Source organism: Suricata suricatta, chromosome 2 (assembly GCF_006229205.1).
Source record: "Suricata suricatta isolate VVHF042 chromosome 2, meerkat_22Aug2017_6uvM2_HiC, whole genome shotgun sequence".
Classification (NCBI taxonomy): domain Eukaryota; kingdom Metazoa; phylum Chordata; class Mammalia; order Carnivora; family Herpestidae; genus Suricata; species Suricata suricatta.
The window spans coordinates 101,041,867-101,060,337 of NC_043701.1; the positions used below are offsets into that span (position 1 = coordinate 101,041,867).

General features: G+C 51.2%; 1 protein-coding gene across 11 annotated transcripts in view; it reads right to left on the bottom strand.

Moving 5' to 3' along the window:
• UPP1 (uridine phosphorylase 1) overlaps positions 1–16,533 on the bottom strand; it is a 28,237-nt gene extending 11,704 nt beyond the window's left edge. Inside the window, exons 1-4 of one of the 11 annotated variants that reach the window (XM_029930631.1) lie at positions 16,446–16,533; positions 10,796–10,840; positions 2,088–2,267; positions 404–467 (exon numbers count right to left, since the gene is read on the bottom strand). In XM_029930631.1, coding sequence (XP_029786491.1) covers positions 404–467; positions 2,088–2,151 — 128 coding nt within the window. In that variant the 5' untranslated portion in view covers positions 2,152–2,267; positions 10,796–10,840; positions 16,446–16,533. The other 10 variants (XM_029930696.1, XM_029930625.1, XM_029930635.1 and 7 more) reach the window with 10 other exon arrangements.
• Between the last annotated feature and the right edge of the window lie 1,938 nt (positions 16,534–18,471).

Genomic DNA, 18,471 nt, shown 5'->3' on the forward strand with positions numbered 1-18,471 from the left:
AACCAAAATACTGTTATTCAAGCCCACATAGGAATCAGGATTAAGGCAAGAAATTCTCCCTTTGCCACCAATGCACAAATAGACGTAGAAGAGGACCATCAGGATCACCCATAGGGAAATCATAAAGTATTTAAGATGCTGAACCCCGACAGGACCGGGGGACAAGCCAGGGCCGTGTTTCCGGAGGGGCAGCAGAGGGGCCCCACGGGAGCCCTTCTGAGCACAGAGCTGCCCACACGGCCACACCAGACACTGCGCCATGGCTCTTCCCATCTCGGTCCCAGTATCTGTCACCAGAATCAAACGTGTTACTGTACGGTGGGCTCTTGGAAAAACGTGTGTCACAAAGTAATCACCATAAACCCAAACATGGAACCCGGCCTGCAGTCAGCTGGAGCCTTACTTGTGACTGTCATCTTTCTTTGTTTGGAGTCCCGAGGAAGCCATTCTCAAGCTGGAGCAGGACCCTGCGAGAAAACAACACAGGATGTTATTTAAAAAAAATTTTTTTAATATTTATTTTTGAGAGAGAGATAGAGACAAAGAGCACGAGCAGGGGAGAAGCAGAGAGAGAGGGAGACACAGAATCCCAAGCAGGCTCCAGGCTCTGAGCTGTCAGCACAGAGCCCGACGTGGGGCTCAAACCCCTGAACCGCGAGATCATGACCTGAGCTGAAGTTGGATGCTCAAGCAACTGAGCCACCCAGGCGCCCCCAGAATGTTATTTAAAAAGACTCAGGCATATGAAGCTTATTTGGCAAAAATCTACTTATTTGGCAGCGCCAGACTGGAAGCTGTCAGGAACTTGTCCTCAGGACCCAGGAGAGAATCACAGGGAGCAGGTGCAGAAGCAGAGCCAGGCTGTAGGTGGCGGATCAAGTGTAAAGCCTCGCCGGCCCTTTGCTAGCCTTTGCTAGCGCTTGTCCTCAGTGATTTGACCTGATGCTTTCAAGCTGTTGACAGGTTTGCACTTGGGCCTGCTGACCTCCACCTCCACCTCGCTGTCAGATCTGACACCTCAGTCCAACAGCCTCCTTGTGTAATTGACTTAACAACAGTGAGGCCACCCCCACTCCACCCCCCATGGTAGGAACACTGTTGGCACGGCCTCACTGGCCTGAGGAAGCCTAGTGCAACCTGCTGGAACTCTGTGCACACTCACAGCACGTCCCGTGTGTGTTATGCGACCTACAAGGTTGCTAATTTCCCAGCAGCTAGCAGAAACACACCAGAAGCCACGGCGGGCGGGCATCACTTCTGGTTTCCCAGCCTGGCCCCACAGACCACCCCCGCGGGATCTCAGGGGTCAAGGACAGCCCAGGAGGGAGGGAGTGGTCAGGGGAGTGGTCTGAACTGTGGGATTTCCACAGGAAGCAAGAGAAGCGGCACGAGTCAGCCCTCTCTTACCACCACCCTAAAGGCAGGGGAAGAAGAAATCGCAGATGTGGCCACGTTATGTTATTGGGGCGTGGCGATCTCAACACTGACCTAAAACCACATACCTTCTCTGCTAAAGAGGTGCAGAGGCGGAGAGAGAGTGCACAGGTGAACTCGGTTACTAAAGCCCCACACCCTCCTTTAGGGACAGGAAGGTAAGCCAGGTTAACCTGATGACCCAGGGCTCATGAGGCTGGAGAACAGCACCTGCCCCGTCGGCTGGCTCACCAGCCACCGATCAGAAAACCAGGGCCCACTGAGGTAGACCCCCAAAGGCCTTCTTGGAGAAAGCGTTTGATGACCGTTATCACCAGCATGAATGCACTGACCATTTTTGGCGAGTCAGTCCTGAAACCCAGAGACTGAGATGCCCCCACTTCCAACCTGTTTACTCCAAGGAGTTTTATGTTGATAAAAGCTTCCAAATGACCCCCTCTCTCCTTAAAACTCAGGCCTCTCCTTTGGTTCCCCAACCTGCCTACAGTTTTTGCTGCAGGTGCCGCATCCTGGCTTAGGATTCCCTTTCCTTCCTGGATAAACCCATCCGTGGCTGGGAAATGACCAGCAGTGTCTGCTGTGTAAGGTTAACAGTGCTTGGTGGTCACTGGCGGGAGCAGGCAGCGGGGTACCCCCAGCCTGCTGGGGCTCACGGCTTTCTCGGCCACTCTGGGGTTGTAGGCACGAGTGTCCTGGCTTCTGAGCTCCCTGCTTCATGTCCAAGCTCTTCAAGCATCACCAAGGCCTTGATTTTTTTTTTTTTTAAGCATCTCTGAGCGTATTTCTTTGGCCTTCAGTCTGATTCCTTCTGGAACCAAGTTGTTCCTGAAAAACTTCAAAGGAATGGGATCCCAGTCATCAAAATACTTTAAAGTCCTCCCCCCCACCACCTCCTGGGAGTCTGACAGGTTTTATTTTTAAAAACTACTCCCAGGGGCCCCTGGGTGCCTCAGTCAGTTGAGTGTCCGAACTTCAGCTCAGGTCATGATCTCACGGTTTGTGAATTCAAGCCCCACAATGGGCTCTGTGCTGACAGTGTGGAGGCCGCTTTGGCTCCGCTGTCCCCCTCTCTCTCTGCCCCTCCCAGCTCGTGCACTCTCTCTCTCTCCCTCTCTCTCTCTCAAATAAATAAATAAATAACCCTATGGTCCCTCCGCATGCACATTTGTAAATAAATGAGCTGACTTAACCAGAAGCAATTGAGAACTTCGATGGTCATGATGGAGAATGCTCCATCTCCCCAAACTTAATTTTCTCAAAGCTCAATCAGACAACCACGGCCCAAAATTGACAATACTAAGTGAGGTTTCCATTTCAATTGGTATTTTGAAACTTCCAAGTGCTATCCGGAGTCTAAAATTGCCTCACTCCAAATTACAATTTATAAACTGAAGGAGGCAAACGATTAAAAAGGAAAAAAAGGGGGAGGCCTGACGCCTCTTGTTCCCCTCCCTCACTTCTCTGTGGGCAGACACGAGGCTACCTTCCTCTGTTCTCTCTGCACCTGCCCCGTCTCCACCCTCTCCTTCTCGTCTTTTTTGCCTTCCTGTTCTCCTGGTGCTTTCCCTGCATCCCCCTCTCCTGAACCTATTAAAACCTGCTCCTTCAAAGTTAAGTCGTCTGAGGATCTAAATGGACTCCCAACTTCCTTTGGTCCCCAGACTAAGGCTGAACTTGGAGTCAGAGTTAAAGAGCTCTCGAAAGCTGGCCGCGGACCCCCACAGGTTTGCCGGAGAATTTCACATAGTTATTCAAACTTTCCAACCTGGTTTCTCGGATTTCTGTCAGCAGACCCACACACGTGTCACTGGGACCAGCCCGGACACTGGGTGAAGCCAGCCTACTAGGAACATCTTGAGCAGGATTTAGAGCAACAGCCCCCCGAATTTTGGCAAGATGCTAGAACACTCTCTGGGAATCTCCACAGAGCACTTACAATGGCTTTTCCCAATCCCAGTGATGGGAGTAAGACTCAGGCGTGTACACACAAAAGCCTGATGGGTCTGTCCGTGGTTCTTACAATGACTTTAAAGAAAACTGACTTTAAAGAAAATTCTAGTCTTCCCTTTAGCTATTGAGTCCACCTGGAGAAACGTTTAACTCTCTGTTTATCAACGGGCTGATCCAGGACCTTTCTCTTCTAGTTAAAAGGACCAGGCTGGAATGGGAAACTATGCCCCCTCCAGATTTGGGAACCCTGGCAAGCCAGCGTGTTCACACCCTAGCTGAGTCACCCACAGGAAGACCGCTACAATGTTCAGGGCTCAGCTCCAGCAAATGAAGGCCGCTGGAACAAAAAGCCTCATTTCTGCAGTTATTACAACGAACCAGGACATTGGAAAAAAGACTATTAAAAGTTGAAGCATTTCAGCCTGCTGGCCAACCTTTTCAATGTCCTGGCAGCTCATCCGGTCCTCCCTGGTAATCAGCTCGGGGAATCCACCGTCCAGAATGAGAATGAACCCCTGTCTTACTGACACAGGACCCACACCCTCAGTGCCCGGCCCCACTGCCACCTGGCAGCCCCGGCCCAGAGCCTCACAACAGTTCAGTTAGTGAGTGTGGGTCCCTCATAACCTTAACAGGCTCCCGTCTCTGAACCTACTCCCTTAAAGAAATACTTAACTCTGCCTTCTGCCCTAACTCATTTATTGGGTTGAAATTTCTTAGAAGAAGTATCATGCCAGAATTTCATTCTCCCCAAAGGGGAAGATAATTCTAGAATTTGACCGTAGTCATCAACATAGTCAACCAGGGGAGTTAAATGACCCTTTGACATCTTCTGGTTGCTCTGACTCTGATGGGACCCTCGCCGGGTCTGGGGACACTTATCATTTGTCTTGACTGGATTAGCTACCATCCTCTTTAGGGGCAAACTCCTCAGCTGATATTGGAACAGGCCACAATGGCACCTGCCAGTTAGATTCAAATAGATCCCTCAAAACCTGTCCTTAGGGTGAGTCAATAGGCTATAAATAAAGAAGCCATTCAGAGCATAAAGCCCATAATAGAGAATTACAGGTCTCTGGGCCTCATTATCTCCTGTACTGGTCCTGGTAACATCCCTACTGTGAGAAACCCCAAAGGCCAAGGACGGAGGTGTGTCTGGGACCTGGAGGCAATCAGTAAGACTGTTATCCCTCAGAATCCTTTTATTCCTTTTTTTTTAAAACTTTGTTTTACATTTATTTATTTTTGACAGACATAGTGAGATAGAGAGCAAGCAGAGGAGGGGCAGAGAGAGAAGGAGACACAGAATCCGAAGCAGGCTCCAGGCTCTGAGCAAACATTCAGCACAGATCCCAACGCGGGGCCTGAACCCACAAATCGTAAGATCATGACCTGAGCTAAAGTCAGTCGCGCAACCGACTGAGCCTCCCAGGCGCCCCAGAACCTTCTTTTTCCTAACCCTAATACACTACCAACATCCGTCCCCAATGAAAGCAACGTTTTCACTGTAACTGACCTACGGGGTGCATTGTTAGTGTTCCAGTTGGTAAGGATGGTCAGTATTTCTTTTTCCTTTAAGTTTATTTATGTTGAGAGAGAGAGAGAGAGAGAATCCCAAGCAGGCTCCATGTTCTCAGTGCAGAGTCTGACATGGGGCTTGGTCCCACGCACCAAGAGCTCATGTCCTGAGCCAACCACCGTCATCCCATGAGGTGTCACTAGCCAACAATTCAACCCTGGGACTCAAGGATGTCCCCCGGGGCCTCACAGCCATTTCTGTAACTGCCCTCTTCGTTAAGGCCACTGCAGAAATAGGCACAGGGGTCCCTCTAACCATCCCAGTGCCCCGTGCAAGAGACCTCCGAAATTCTCCTGACACTCCACACTTTTCAGCCAGTCGCCTCACCTCCCGTGACATCCTTCTGTAACTGCTCCTCTTACAGTGACTCTTTCTGGTTCCAGTATCCTCAGTCCTGGCACCCCTCTCCTCCGCATCAAGGAGAACACCCCTCACGGTGGCCTCGTGCAATTCACAGGTATGGCAATGCAGCCTTCCATGGTTTGCTGATAGTCCTTACCAAAGCATCAGATTTTGTGCTGGATAGCCTAATGCAACTCCCTTGAAGTCACTCACAGCATCTTTATCCCTGGCTACACAGTGAGGCCCAACGTGCTGACTTTGCTGATGTTTATGCCCTAAAGTGAGCTTGTGTCTTAGCCAAGGGCAAAGCCACAAACATTTATGCAGACACTCAGTATGCCTTGGGGGACGCTCCTGATTTTGGAATGGAAGCAACAGGGTTCTTACCTCCCATGGAGATAAGATTCAAAATGGCTCCAATGGGCACACTGGGGTGGCTCAATTGGTTAACTGTCTGACTTCAGCTCAGGTCATGATCTCGTAATTCACGGGTTTGAGCCCCACATCAGACTCTGTGCTGAATAGCTCAGAGCCTGGACCCTGCTTTGGAATCTATCTCCCTTTCTCTACCCCTCCCCATCTCACGTTCTGTCTCTCAGTCTCTGTCTCTCTCTCTTAAAAATAAATAAAAAATATTTTTTAAGAATGGCTCTTATGTCCAACATTTACTAAGTGCCATACTTTCTTCTAATGGCTCTAGCTAATACTAAGGTTTCTGGCCATTCAGCCTCATCTCCCGGGAGGCTGAAGGAAACCACTTTGCTGATATTTCCACCAAAAGTGCTGCACTAATTGAGACCAATAGCCAGACCCCAGTCCTGGTCCAAAGAGATGTTCTTCCAAGTGAGGACTTGGAAAAATTGATCAGAGATGCCTACTGACTGGCCCCAGAAAAGGAGAATCAATATTGGAAATCTGATAGGCGTTGGTTTGATAAAAAGAGAGAACTCAGGTTTGGACCAAAGAACAATCCGGCCAGAAATTTTTAAGTTCCCAGTACTTAAAACTACGCACATCAAACCACTGGTCTACTGTGAAAACGACAGCGTTCATGACCCAATATGGTGGGGACTCTGCCTGTCCCCATTGGCCAAAATACATACAATTCCGGGAAACACCCATACCACCCAATGGGCCACCTGAGGTTTGGATAATGGGTTTTGTGCAAATCCTCCATCTCACGGATATAAATATGTTTGTCATAATCCACATGCTTTCTCTACTATTGGAATGAAGGCTTGCCTTGTAGACAGACCAATACCTCTTCTGTGACTACAATTCTATTAGAAAAGATTATCCCTACCTGGGGATCCCCTCTTGAACTGTGCAGTGTTACTGGTCACATGCTTCAACAAGTCTGTGCTGCCTGGCTAGTTTTACACTTTATGCCCAAATACACCCACCTGCTGCTGGTAAAGTAACTGGAGGTTTTAAGGGAAATGGATACGTACAGCAGAGCCCAGAACAATGCGGTGGGGTTAGGGCCCTGGGGAGGGGTGGGAGCTCCACGCCCCCCTCTCCAGACTGCGCCCTGGGCATCTCTTCCTTCCCTCTGTTCCTGAGTTACATCCTTTTATAACAGACCAGGGAATCTAGTGAGTGATCTGTGCCCCGAGTCCTGTGAGCCCCTCCAGCCAATTCACCAAAACAGGGAGGGGTAGTGGGCGCCTCTAGTCTGTAGCTGGTTGGTCGGAATCCTGGGGACACTCAGACTGGCGTCCGGGATGGGGGAGGGGCCCTGCTGGGGGACCGAGCCCTCAGTCTTGGGGATCTGACTGCCATCTCTCGTAGATGGTGTCAGAAGTGAGCAGAATTCTCTGACGCCCTGCTGTAGCCCTGGTGGCGTCGGGGAATTAGTGGCCGGAAGCGTCAGAATTGTAATCGCTGATCAGCATTTTCGCTCCTAATTCCATGGGTGCACAGTATCCATCAAACAGATTTACACAAAACGCCGGGCTTCCGCCTAAGTCTGGTCTGCAGGAAACGCAACTATCAGCAGGACCCCGCAGAGACTGGCCTCCGGCGGCCCCCTGGGGTTCCGCCCCCCTCCCCTCCCCTCACTCCACTGAGAGAAGTGAGGCTGAGGATCTGCGTCCCCAGGGCCAGCGCCTGTCTGGCCGCTGTGTTTCCAGCAAGAGCGGTAGGTGCTCCCAGCAACGTCCCCCACCCCAAAAAACCTGCCCCCTCCAAGATGCTAACATTTCCTCTGCGGTTGGGGAACCGGGTGGCAGACAGAGACTCGAAAGAGGAAGGGTTAGAAGTGCCCTCCGGGAAGGGGAGGCAGCAGACAGCATCCAGGAAAGGAAACCAAGCGGCAGAGAGAGCGCCACTCTCCAAACCCACTTGCTCTTCTTGCCTTGGAACCAGAGACATTACCTTGCTGCCCAGTCCGCTGGCCCAGACCTCAGAACCCCTCCCTGCCAGTCCTGGGGTGGGCGGGGGGGCACTTCCCCAGGCCCTGTTAGCGCCCGCAGGCCCCACTTCCAGGCTGTGAGCTTCCCCAGGACTGCTCGGCAGAAGATTTAAACAACTTGGTGCAGAGAAAACGGCAGACTTTTGTGACACTATGGTTGGAAACTCTACTCACCTAGGACGCTCGCAGGCAGAGATGTGTGTGCAGGTTTGCACGCACATGCAGGGATTAAACGTGCATTGTACAGTCCCCCTGATGGGGGCGCCTGGGGCAGGCTGGGGGCCAAGTACAGGCTAACAGCACCTGCCCCCCTTGGTAACCTGAAGGAAAAAGACAATCTTATCCAGAGCCTAAACCCCAGAAACCTATAGACTCCGTTTCCTGGAGCCCTAATATCACCACATCAAGATGGAAAAGGGTGGGGGCGCCTGGGTGGCTCAGTCCGTAAAGCATCAGACTTCAGCTCAGGTCATGATCTCACGGTTCGTGGGTTCAAGCCCCGTGTCAGGCTCTGTGCTGACAGCTAGCTCAGAGCCTAGGGCCTGTCTTCGGATTCTGTGTCTCCCTCTCTCTCTTTGAACCTCTCCTGCTCACAGTGTCTCTCTCTCTCTCTCTCTCTCAAAAAAAAGAAAAAAAAGATAGAAAGAGGTGTAAGTACTTGCTGTGGTGACCTCAGACACTGAGGGGAATCAAAAAATCCAGTCCCCTTATTGCCTACGGCCCATTGATGAGTCCTTGAAACACCAGGTGACCCTCCTCTAGGAGCTCAGCTGCTTCTCCGTGACACTTTGATGACACTTTGCTGGGTGCAAAAGGGAATCTTAGCCCCCAGGATCCTGTAAATCTACTTTACCATATAAAAACTCTTTAGAAAGTTCCTTTATCTCTACTGCCCCAGGATATGTGGCAATCACACTGCAGGCTTAAGGCCCCTGATATACATCTGAAGGGTCTCAAGACTGAGGTTTTACTAAATGGTAATAAATGACATTTTCCTAACAACAGCTACCCCTTAAGGTGCTGGAAACCTTGCTTTTAAAATTCTGCAGAGACTGACTCTATCCCTGCCCCCCTCCCAACCCCAAGGTGTGTAATGAGTTACCTGTCACACCCCCCAGTGCAGCTCCTCCAGCCCACGTGTTGTGGGACTTTTTATCTCAACACTCGGGATTCGGATTCTGTAAGAGTCACCTTAGGGTGGCGACCAAGTGGCCTTTCCTCTGGGGGCTGGAGGAGAACACGTGCACAGAAGACCCCGCCCCTCACCTGCAGACCTGGGATGTCCTGCCCCATTTGGAAACAGCCAATCATGAAGCTCCAGCTTCCTATCACCCTGACAGATGAGGCAACCTATTCCATCCCGCCACGCCCCTGCAAGGCCCTTATTTGATAATCTGCCCTCCCAAGATCAAACCCAGAACCCCCTCACCCATAAACCCCTCCTCCCCCCCTGCCCATCGCCTATCAGGCACAACATCCCGACTCCCCACTCCCCGGGCCATGGGACCTCGCCCGGGAATCGCAGATCCCAATAAAGGCTTCCTTGGCTCCATAACATAGTCTCTTTCCTCCCATCTCTGCCTCCATCTATAAAATCTTACAGATTCTTTGTCTTTCACTTGAAAGAATGAAGGGTGGATACGGAGTGAGCAAACACAAGTTTATTAGAGTGTAAGGTCAGGAAGGGAGAAGAGTAGGAAGCTATCATGTCAGGGAGGAGACACTCAGAGTGAATGCCCACCGCCATAGGCAGTGGTCCTTGTTTACAAGGTTCTGGTCAGGGTCCCTGCCCCCTTGTCCCTTCTCAGTTCCCACCATTACTGGCTGGACAGCTCCAGGTGCTGCCTTGTCCCTCCCTGACTGTGTGACGGAGTCAAACTGGTCACACTGCCCCACGTATAACACAAGTTTCATGGTTTAGCTCGGTATTTTGACTGTCAGAGTCCAGAGGGGGACCAGAGGGAGAGTAAGTCTGTTACATTCCTAAGAGGGACTCTACGCCCCAAGAGGGTTTGCTGTAGTCCACTGCTCCCAGCATTGTTCCAAAATAAACATTCCCCCCCCCCACCCCAGGGACCTGAGGTCCTAACCTTTCTCTCTCCATTTTATCCTCTCATTTATCCTGTCACTGTGCTTTAATAAAATCACCTTTTTGCACCAAAGACGTCTTCAAGAATTCTTTCTTGCCCGTTGGCCCCGACCCCCCCCATCACCCCCAAACTCCATCACCCCTGATGAGGGAGCATAAGTCAAGCTAACAGACTCCCTCCCTGCCCCAGATGGGATGTGTGCGATAGTCCCCAGGCACTCCCGGCTGCCCAAGGACAAAGGAAAGGAGAGAGCAAATGGTTAATGGACCGAGACCAGAGTCCTACAGGACAGGAGTTTCCATGAGTTTACAAGTATCTTAGGAAATTACAAGAAAAAGACAATCTTATTTATCCAGAGCCTCATCTCCGGAAACCTATAGACTCGGTTTCCTGGGTTCCCAACATCACCATTCCCTCCACAGTGATGTGAGAACAAAGGCCAGAAGGAAACGACAGGTAACATTATATTTCCTTATAACCTGCAGCCCATTGACAGATATTTGAGGCAAGTAGAGTAGAACATCTCTCCAGGACCTCCCTACCTTCCTGTTACCGCCTTCCTAGGCAGGAAAACAGCCTTAGCCTGAGGCCTTGCCTCCGGGATGTTGGGAGCCCTCGTTAGCACATCAAAGACCTTCTGGGGGCCTCCCTTTGCCTTTAGCTCCCCAGCTCCAGGGTACACAACCAGTCCCTCCTCCCAAGCCCAGTGCAGCTGTCTCCGCCCCCGGGTCCTGTCCCTGTTTCTCATAAATCACCTTTTTGCACCAAAGATGTCTTCAAGAATTCTTTCCTGGCCATCAACTCTGAACCCCCATCACCCCAAAGCCCCATCACCCCCACCTGCCCACAGAAAGGTCAAAGCCACTAGGAGGTAAAGGAGGCCTCTCATTTCCCAAGAGCTTTCTCCCTAGACCAGCAGGGAGCAGAGGGTAGAAACCAGGAGCCCATCTACCCCCCTCCCCACCCAGGGGGCAGCTCCTCACTCACCTGGGTGGGCAGCGTGTCAAGCGGGCGTTTGGGAAAAAGAAGACCCTGGGGAAGAGGAGGAAAGAGGGAATCATTATTCAGGGACCCAGTGCTATGCCTGCATCTCAAAGGAGGTTTTCAAGCTAGAAGACAATGCACAAAGCTACAATACTAGTTTTCTGACCTTTAAAGGAATCAGGAAACAGGGCTTATCTTTCCAAAGCCCTTTGTTTCCCTAAGTACCTTTTCTGCACCCCCTCCATGCCCTATTAGGATGGTAAATAAGCAGCCCCCCCCCAAAGTTTTAGGCAGGCTTCATGCCCCACACGTGGAGCCCAATGAGGGGCTTGAACTCACAACCCTGAGATCAAGACCTGAGCTGAGATCAGGAGTCAGACACTTAAATGACTGAGTCACCAGGGTCCCTCTAAGTTCTGAACACCTCTTGGAGCCACATTTTTCTGTTAGTTCCCATGTACATACATAACTAAAAACCCATCTTTTCCCTTGCTATTCTGTCTTGTCATTTTGATTTGCAGTCCCCCAAGGAATGACCTAAGAGGATAGAAGTTTCTCCACCTCCGCACAGGATTCCAACACAGTGGGGGTGGAGGGACACAGAGCAGGAGCAGAGACGTGGTAAGAGCAGAAAGTCCAGGGACATTCTGGATCCAGGCAATGAAGGTTACTGGAACGGATGCCTGTGTCAAGCTAAGATGACAGGGAAGGACCCAGTGTCATTTACTAGGCATGGGGCCAAGCCGGGCTGTTTCACACGAGACACCTGGATTCTGCACAAGGTGGCTGTGGGCATGCCCCCACATGGGAAGTAAAGCTTGAGATGTTTTCACAGAGCAGGTTTGAAAAGTGAGAGATGAGGCTAGCTGGGGGAAAACAGGGTCAGTAGGAATTCAGGGTCTAAATCAAATTTCCAGGACCAAGAATGGAGGGAAGCCCAGGACACAGGAGGGACATCAAGGGTAAGAAGGGAATGGCCATGGCAAAGTCCTGTCTGTGCAGAAAGAAGCACTGATTCCAAACTGTCTTTCAAAAGTCTGACCTTCCTGGGGCACCTGGGGGGCTCAGGAAGTTAAGCATCTGACCTCAGCTCAGGTCATGACTCATAGTTCATGGGTTTGAGCCCCGCGTCGGGCTCTGTGCTGACACTGCAGAGCCTGCTTGGGATTCTCTCTCTCTCTCCCTCTCTCTGCCTCTCCCCTACTCATGCTCTATGTCACAAAATAAATAAATAAATAAATAAATAAGCGTTAAAAAAAAAAAAGTGCAATCTTCCAGCATCATCAGCAGTGGATGATGTTTGTGACACTTTATGTCCCTTTGTCCTGAGGAATGGAACAGACAGCTCTTCCAAAGCCCAGCCAACAACTCAGCAGGCTATTCGAGGCACTGTATCTTCTTGCATCCTCCCAGGATACTCAGTCTACACAGCAAGGCACCGATACGTCCTGCTTCCTGAAGACAAGACTCCCTTTGCCTTCCCAGGACTTCATGGTCTTCTCTACAATCAGGAGAACATTTCCCTCGATTCCTGGCCCCTAGCATCAGCCTCCCTGAGAACTGAACCTGGTTCGGCCTCCGAGGATGCCTTGCTGTCAGCACCTGGGGTCACCCCACCCACCCGCTCCCACATCCAACCTGTAAAAATAAAAACCCACAAAAAACCCTGTGATTGCATTTGGTTTTTTCTTTTCTTTTTTAGTTTTAACCATTAAACTAAAAATCAGATGAGTTACTCTGTGTAAATACCTTGGTGTATATAAATGTTTATAAAACTCTTGAATGAACATAGTTCGAAAGCAAATGTGTGGGAGTATTCATATGTGCCTGTACAGAAGAGAGAGAGGGAGAAAAATGAACAGGGTTTATCTTCAGGGAGTAGGAAAAGCTGAAAGTTTCATTTTCTTTTATATTTGTGAGGTTTGGGGGTTTTTTAGTTTTTTGTTTTTGTTTTTGTTTTTCTGAGAGAGCTAGACAAAGCAGGAACAAGGGAGGGGCAGAGAGAGAGGGAGACACAGAATCTGAAGCAGGCTCCAGACTCTGAGCAAGCATTCAGCACAGAGCCCGACATGGGGCTGGAACCCACAAACCGCAAGATCATGACCTGAGCCGAAGTCGGACACCCAACCTACTGAGCCACTCAGGTGCCCCTATGAGGTTTTTTATATTATTATTCTTATTTATTTAAATAATCTCTACACCCAACCTGGGGGTTGAACTCACCAACTCCGAGGTCAAGAGTTGCCCACTCCGCCTACTGAGCCAGCCAGGCACCCCTATTTGTGTTTTATGAAACAATGAGTTTGTATTAATCTTATGATCCATAAGGATAACAAAAGAAGTCTACTTGGACAGGGGTGCCTGAGTGGCTCAGTCAGTTAAACGTCCAACTTCGGCTCAGGTCATGATTTCACGGTTGGTGGGTTCAAGCCCCGGGTCAGGCTCTGTGATGAATGCTTGCTCAGAGCCTGGAGCCTGCTTCAGATTCTGTGTCTCCTTCTTTCTCTGACCCTCCCTGCTCATGCTCTGTCTCACTCTATCAAAAAATAAATAAATGTTTATTTAAAAAAAAGTCCACTTGGACAAAAGCCCATGGAAAAAATTAATTTTTTAAAAACTAAAATGTTACTGGGGTGCCCACCAGCACAGAAAGTCTGGAGACAAAGAATGTTATTTGTTGGCTCCTGAGGCTTATGCAGAGGGAGAACTAGTAGGTCAGTCTGGACTCCAAAGAGAGAAAAAGGACAGATCTCCAAACATTAGGGGACTGTGGGCCAGAGCAGTAGGCCTGGAGTGAGGTGAGAGGTAGGAGGGCAGGAGCACAGCCTTGAAGGGTGGGGCAGTGTGTGCAAATCCCTTTAGGGGATTAAGATTTAGACTTTCATTACAGTTCAGGGAAATCACTAATCCTTTTTTTTTTTAATTTTAAAGAAAGTTCAAGCCTTTTTTTTAATTTTTTTAAATGTTTTTTTATTTATTCTTGATACAGAGAGAGACAGAGCACGAGAGGGGGAGGGGCAGACAGAGGAGACCCAGAACCGGAAGCAGGCTCCAGGCTCTGAGCTAGCTGTCAGCACAGAGCCTGACGCGGGGCTCAAACCCACGAACATGAGATGAGCCGACTGAGCCACCCAGGCGCCCCATCACTAATCCTTTAAAGACAAAGGAAAGCAATCAAAGGTCTCTTTAACCCAGAAGACACCAGGAGGGTGGAATAAGCCAGAGGGTGGGCAGGGCCAGGGGTGGGCAGTGTAGGGCCGAGTAGAGAAGGACAAATGGAAGGGGAAGCAGCAGAGGGGAAGGCCTTCCAGGATTTTCTGTGTTCTCTGGATTTCAGCATTTCTAGGTCACTCCTCTTAGAGGGGAAGCCTGGCATGGTGTTGACCTTTGGCATGGGCAGCCAAGCTGGCCAAGAAGCTGCCATCTGTGACCTTGAGTCAGCCGGCTAAGCGGGTCACCTCGCCAAGCCCTGATTGGGAAAGGAGACAGACTTGTGGTCCCTGCTGTGGGTGTTTCCAGGTCCCAGGACAGTTTACCATAGACATGCATTGTAAAAGAACCCGCAACCTGCCACCAGTTCTGTGTCCTCGACTTTTTGACTGTAGTTTCTCTTTAGATCTGCCAGGCAACTAGATGTCAGTATTTCATGTTGTAACACTTGTTAAATACTGGTGCCAGGCATACTTCTGTCCATTAGAACTCTCAAAGTTTGGTAATGTCAAAGAAAAAAAAAGGAGGGGGGGGACAGTCCCTAAACAGACTCATTTGCCCAAGGACAGCAAAACAAGACTTGCATACCTGTTAAATCAAAACCAAATGGAGACTGGCCTTAAAAATTTGAGCAGAAAAAATTGTGAGTCAAATGAAGTTTGAGTTTGCAAGACTGACCTCACCCCAGACCACTTTTTGCCTACACCCTGAGCGCAAAACTCTTACTGTTACCCAAGGTCAGTATAAGGTAACCATGGACCAATTTTCTACTATTTAAGACCTTTCTGGGTCATCTGGGTGGCTCAGTCAGTTGAGCATCTGACTTCAGCTCAGGTCATGAGCTCATGTTCATGAGTTCAAGCCCCATGTTGGGCTCTCTGCTGACAGCTCAGAACCTGGAGCCTGCTTCTGATTCTGTGTGTGTGTGTGTGTGTGTGTGTGTGTGTGTGTGTGTGCGCGCGCGCGCGCGTGTGTGTCTGCCTCTCCCCTGCTCATACTCTGTCTCTGTCTCTCTCAAAAATAAACATTTAAAAAACTATTTTAAAAAAAAGAACTTTCTAATTTTGTAGCCATAGCCCTGTGAAGAACCACATCTTCGCACTGGATACCCTGCCTTATGATGACCATAGACCTCTAAGTCCCATCCTATGATTCGGTTTGAGGGCTCCTGGCTTGCAAACTGTCTCTCTTTGTCCTGTGCACAATAAACTTTCACTAATTACTACTCTGGTGAATCATTGGCTTCCATTCTGTTACTTCTGAACTTCTGACGTTCTAACCTATCAGCTTCTCAGGTGTCTGACCTTGAACCCACCCATCTGCAATATGGTCTGTATAGTGAGAGACTCCTGTCCTTATGCCCAAAGCAAGGTGGGTGACCTTGGGGGAAGGATCCTTTCCTTTGATAATAACCTTTGTCTTGTCCAGTCTCCTCCCTACTCCCTCACCCCCTTGCCCCCCACCACCCTCGTTTCTGCCTATAAAAGTCTTCCCCTTGTACAGTTCATGGGAGCTCCTTTCTGCTTGGTGGATGGGACGCTGTCGCATCGGTGAGCAACCAAATAAAGCCAATTAGGTGTTCAAACCCACTTAGTGGACTTTTTGTTTTTAACAGTAAGAATCATTCTCCAAAAGGTAACTTTACGTAACCCCTAAAGAAAATAGTGGGGGCATTATGGGTGTTCTCTGGTTTGAGCCGTGGAGACGCGGGTCCCCACCCCATCCACCTGCCCCCACCTGGAGGTCACACCCCTGAGCACTGCCGGGCGGGGGGTGGGGTCTGTGAAACAAGGCGGAGGTGACTGGGTCAGGAAGCACACCCCTGATCCCCGCACGCTCTGAGCGCTCCCTCTGTGCACCCTGCTCCCAACTGCACCCGCATCCCCTCTCCCAGAACATTCTCCGCAAGCACCCACTGAGCGTTCTGTTTCAGTGTCCTCCGGGATTGCACATCCTCCTTGCGCACGCGCTGCTGTCGGGGTACCCTCCCCACACCCCTCACCATATACTCCTCCCCCTGCACCTGCTCCCCACCCCTGCTCACCCCCCCCGTGAGCCCAGTTCACAGTGCACCCTCCCCGTGCGCCCTCACCGTACTCTGCTCCCCGAAACCTGTTCTCCCCAAACCCTGTGCCCTGCTCCGCGCACCCCTGCTCATCCGCTCCACGCGCATTCTGCCCGACACCCTCCCCGCACCCCTCACCATACACTCCTCTCCCTGCACCTGCTCCCCTCACCGCTCGTCTTCCCCGCGCACGCGCGCGCGCTGCTCATCCTTGCCCTGCGCGGGGTTCGCAGAGCACCTTCCCCGCGCGCCCTCTCCTCGCCGAGTACTCCCGTTTTGCGCACCCTGTTCCTCGCACATCTCTCCCAGCCCACGGCAGGTGACTGGAAAGCATGGCTCCCGAAAGCAGATTCCTGAACCCCGTCAGGGACCACTTACCCGCGCAAGGACCGGCAGAGTTTGCGCGCTGAGCCCTGGTCATCGCCCCACCGCTGCCCCCTCCCCGCCCTGTTCCGGGAAGGTGGCCCCCAACTCCGCCCAGAGTTGTTTCCTCCTATGGCGGGTTAGGCGGTGAGTCACTGGAGGACATCCCTGTTACTCATTAAGCCGCTCCACCAAGAAGAAAACCTCTGGTCAGTCTCCGAAAGTAAACAGCAGGGGTTATCCAGCGGCAAATGGGCTTGTTTGAGAAGTGCAGCCCAGTGACCAGTGGGGCAAGCAAACTATGCCCACCTAGGGCAAACCTGGAGACCTGAGTGCCCTCTTGCAGAGGACACAGGAGTGGCAGGGGCTATTTGTTGTAGGGAAAGGAGACAGGTGGTCGCTCGTTGGCTGCAGGTGGTGGAGGTGGAGGTGCCCTCTCATTGGCTGCAGATGGAGATGGCCTCTCATTGGCTGCAGGTGATGATGGAGGTAGTCTCTCATTGGTTGCAGCCCAGGGCTGCCGGCTGTTGCCAGGTAGAGAAGAAACCTTCCTTCCTCTGTGTGGACTATGCAGGATGCAGCCAGTGGTCCTGACCTTGGTGGAGGAGACCAGGTCCGTAGGAGTTGCCCCACCCCCAGCCTCTGAGCCACCGGAGAGAAATAATACCTGGAACCAGCCTAGGGCGGGTTCGGGAAGTCAGGTGGTATCAGGAAACAGGGCCTGGGCCATGTCCGCTGTGGTCCCTTGATCTGGGGCATTTCTTTTCTGACAGTCTGGGTTCCGGGAGCTCGCTAGTAACAGGAAAAAGCCAGGAGATGCTGGCACAAGAAAGGAAATGACTCAGTCAGCAGCCTAGACTGCAGGGTCTGGCAGCAGCCAAGAGTGCGGGCTGACCCGTGCTGCCCTGCAAGTACCCTGCACCGGCATCCAGCACCCGGGAGCTCGATGCGTGAGGCTCTCTGAAGCAGTGCACAACTGTGGCCCGATGACCTGTAGCAGATGAAGGGCTTTATCTTTCGCTTACAAACCGCTGTACCTGAATTGGAAGCTCAAATACCCAAGGTGTATGTGTTAAGGTAATGCCTCATGAATGTGACAGCCCGGAAAGGAAATTGTGACCATTTCTAAACCACACCTGAAAGCCCTGAGCACTGCGTGGCCACATACAGGCCAGCCCTGAAGGCCTTGGCCTTTTGCACAGAAGTGTGCCTCACACTGAAGTAGTCACGCCAGAAAGGCCACTGATGACGAACAAATGATACACACTCCTAGTGGACTGTCCAAGGAGTCGTTCCATACTATTCAGAGTCCCCCAAAAAGAGCTGAGAATGTCACAGAACTATTCACGGAGGCTGCTTTTGCTGCTTGGTACCACTTCCCAAGGGCGAATGCCAGCCACCCTTCCTCCCCATCTCAGCAGCCCTCCAGCATCCTAGAGCACTGAGATAGAGGGTAGACACCTCAAAGAAGAGAATGGTGTTCTTCAGACCGCTGGCAGGCCCCACAGCAGGCCATGGAACGGTGTCGCAGGTCACAGCCAGCATTTTGATTTTCGAAGGGGAAGAATGGAGAAGAAAAGCATCTTCACTCTGGCGTGGAGGAGGCAGGTGCCTCTGTGTCACGCAGTGTGCCCCTCAGAACACTTGTAGGTGGCCCCAGACGCCAGCTGGATGCCACCAGCTGACGTGGCCTTGGTCTCTTTTCCTTTACCTGTATAAGGGCCGCTTGTCTCCTAAGGGAGCCATCTCAGCAGGACCTCTGGGAACTGTCCAGCCTGGACCCCACACACAGGGGGGGCAAACAGGTGCCCCCAAGTTCAGCCCGCTGCCTTGCTGCCACATAGCTCTATCTGCACTCAGGTTTCCACACACCCTCCTACCCGACTGCTTTTGTTCTAAACGGTTGCCTCACACGGCAATTCTTCCCTGTTCCATCCAGGAATCGTAGGGGTTAGTTTCTTAACTGGTGCTCGGCACACCTCCAGCCCACCATGACTGTCCCCTTGTGAGAAAGCCCACTGGTGTTGGGAGCCGTGTTGCA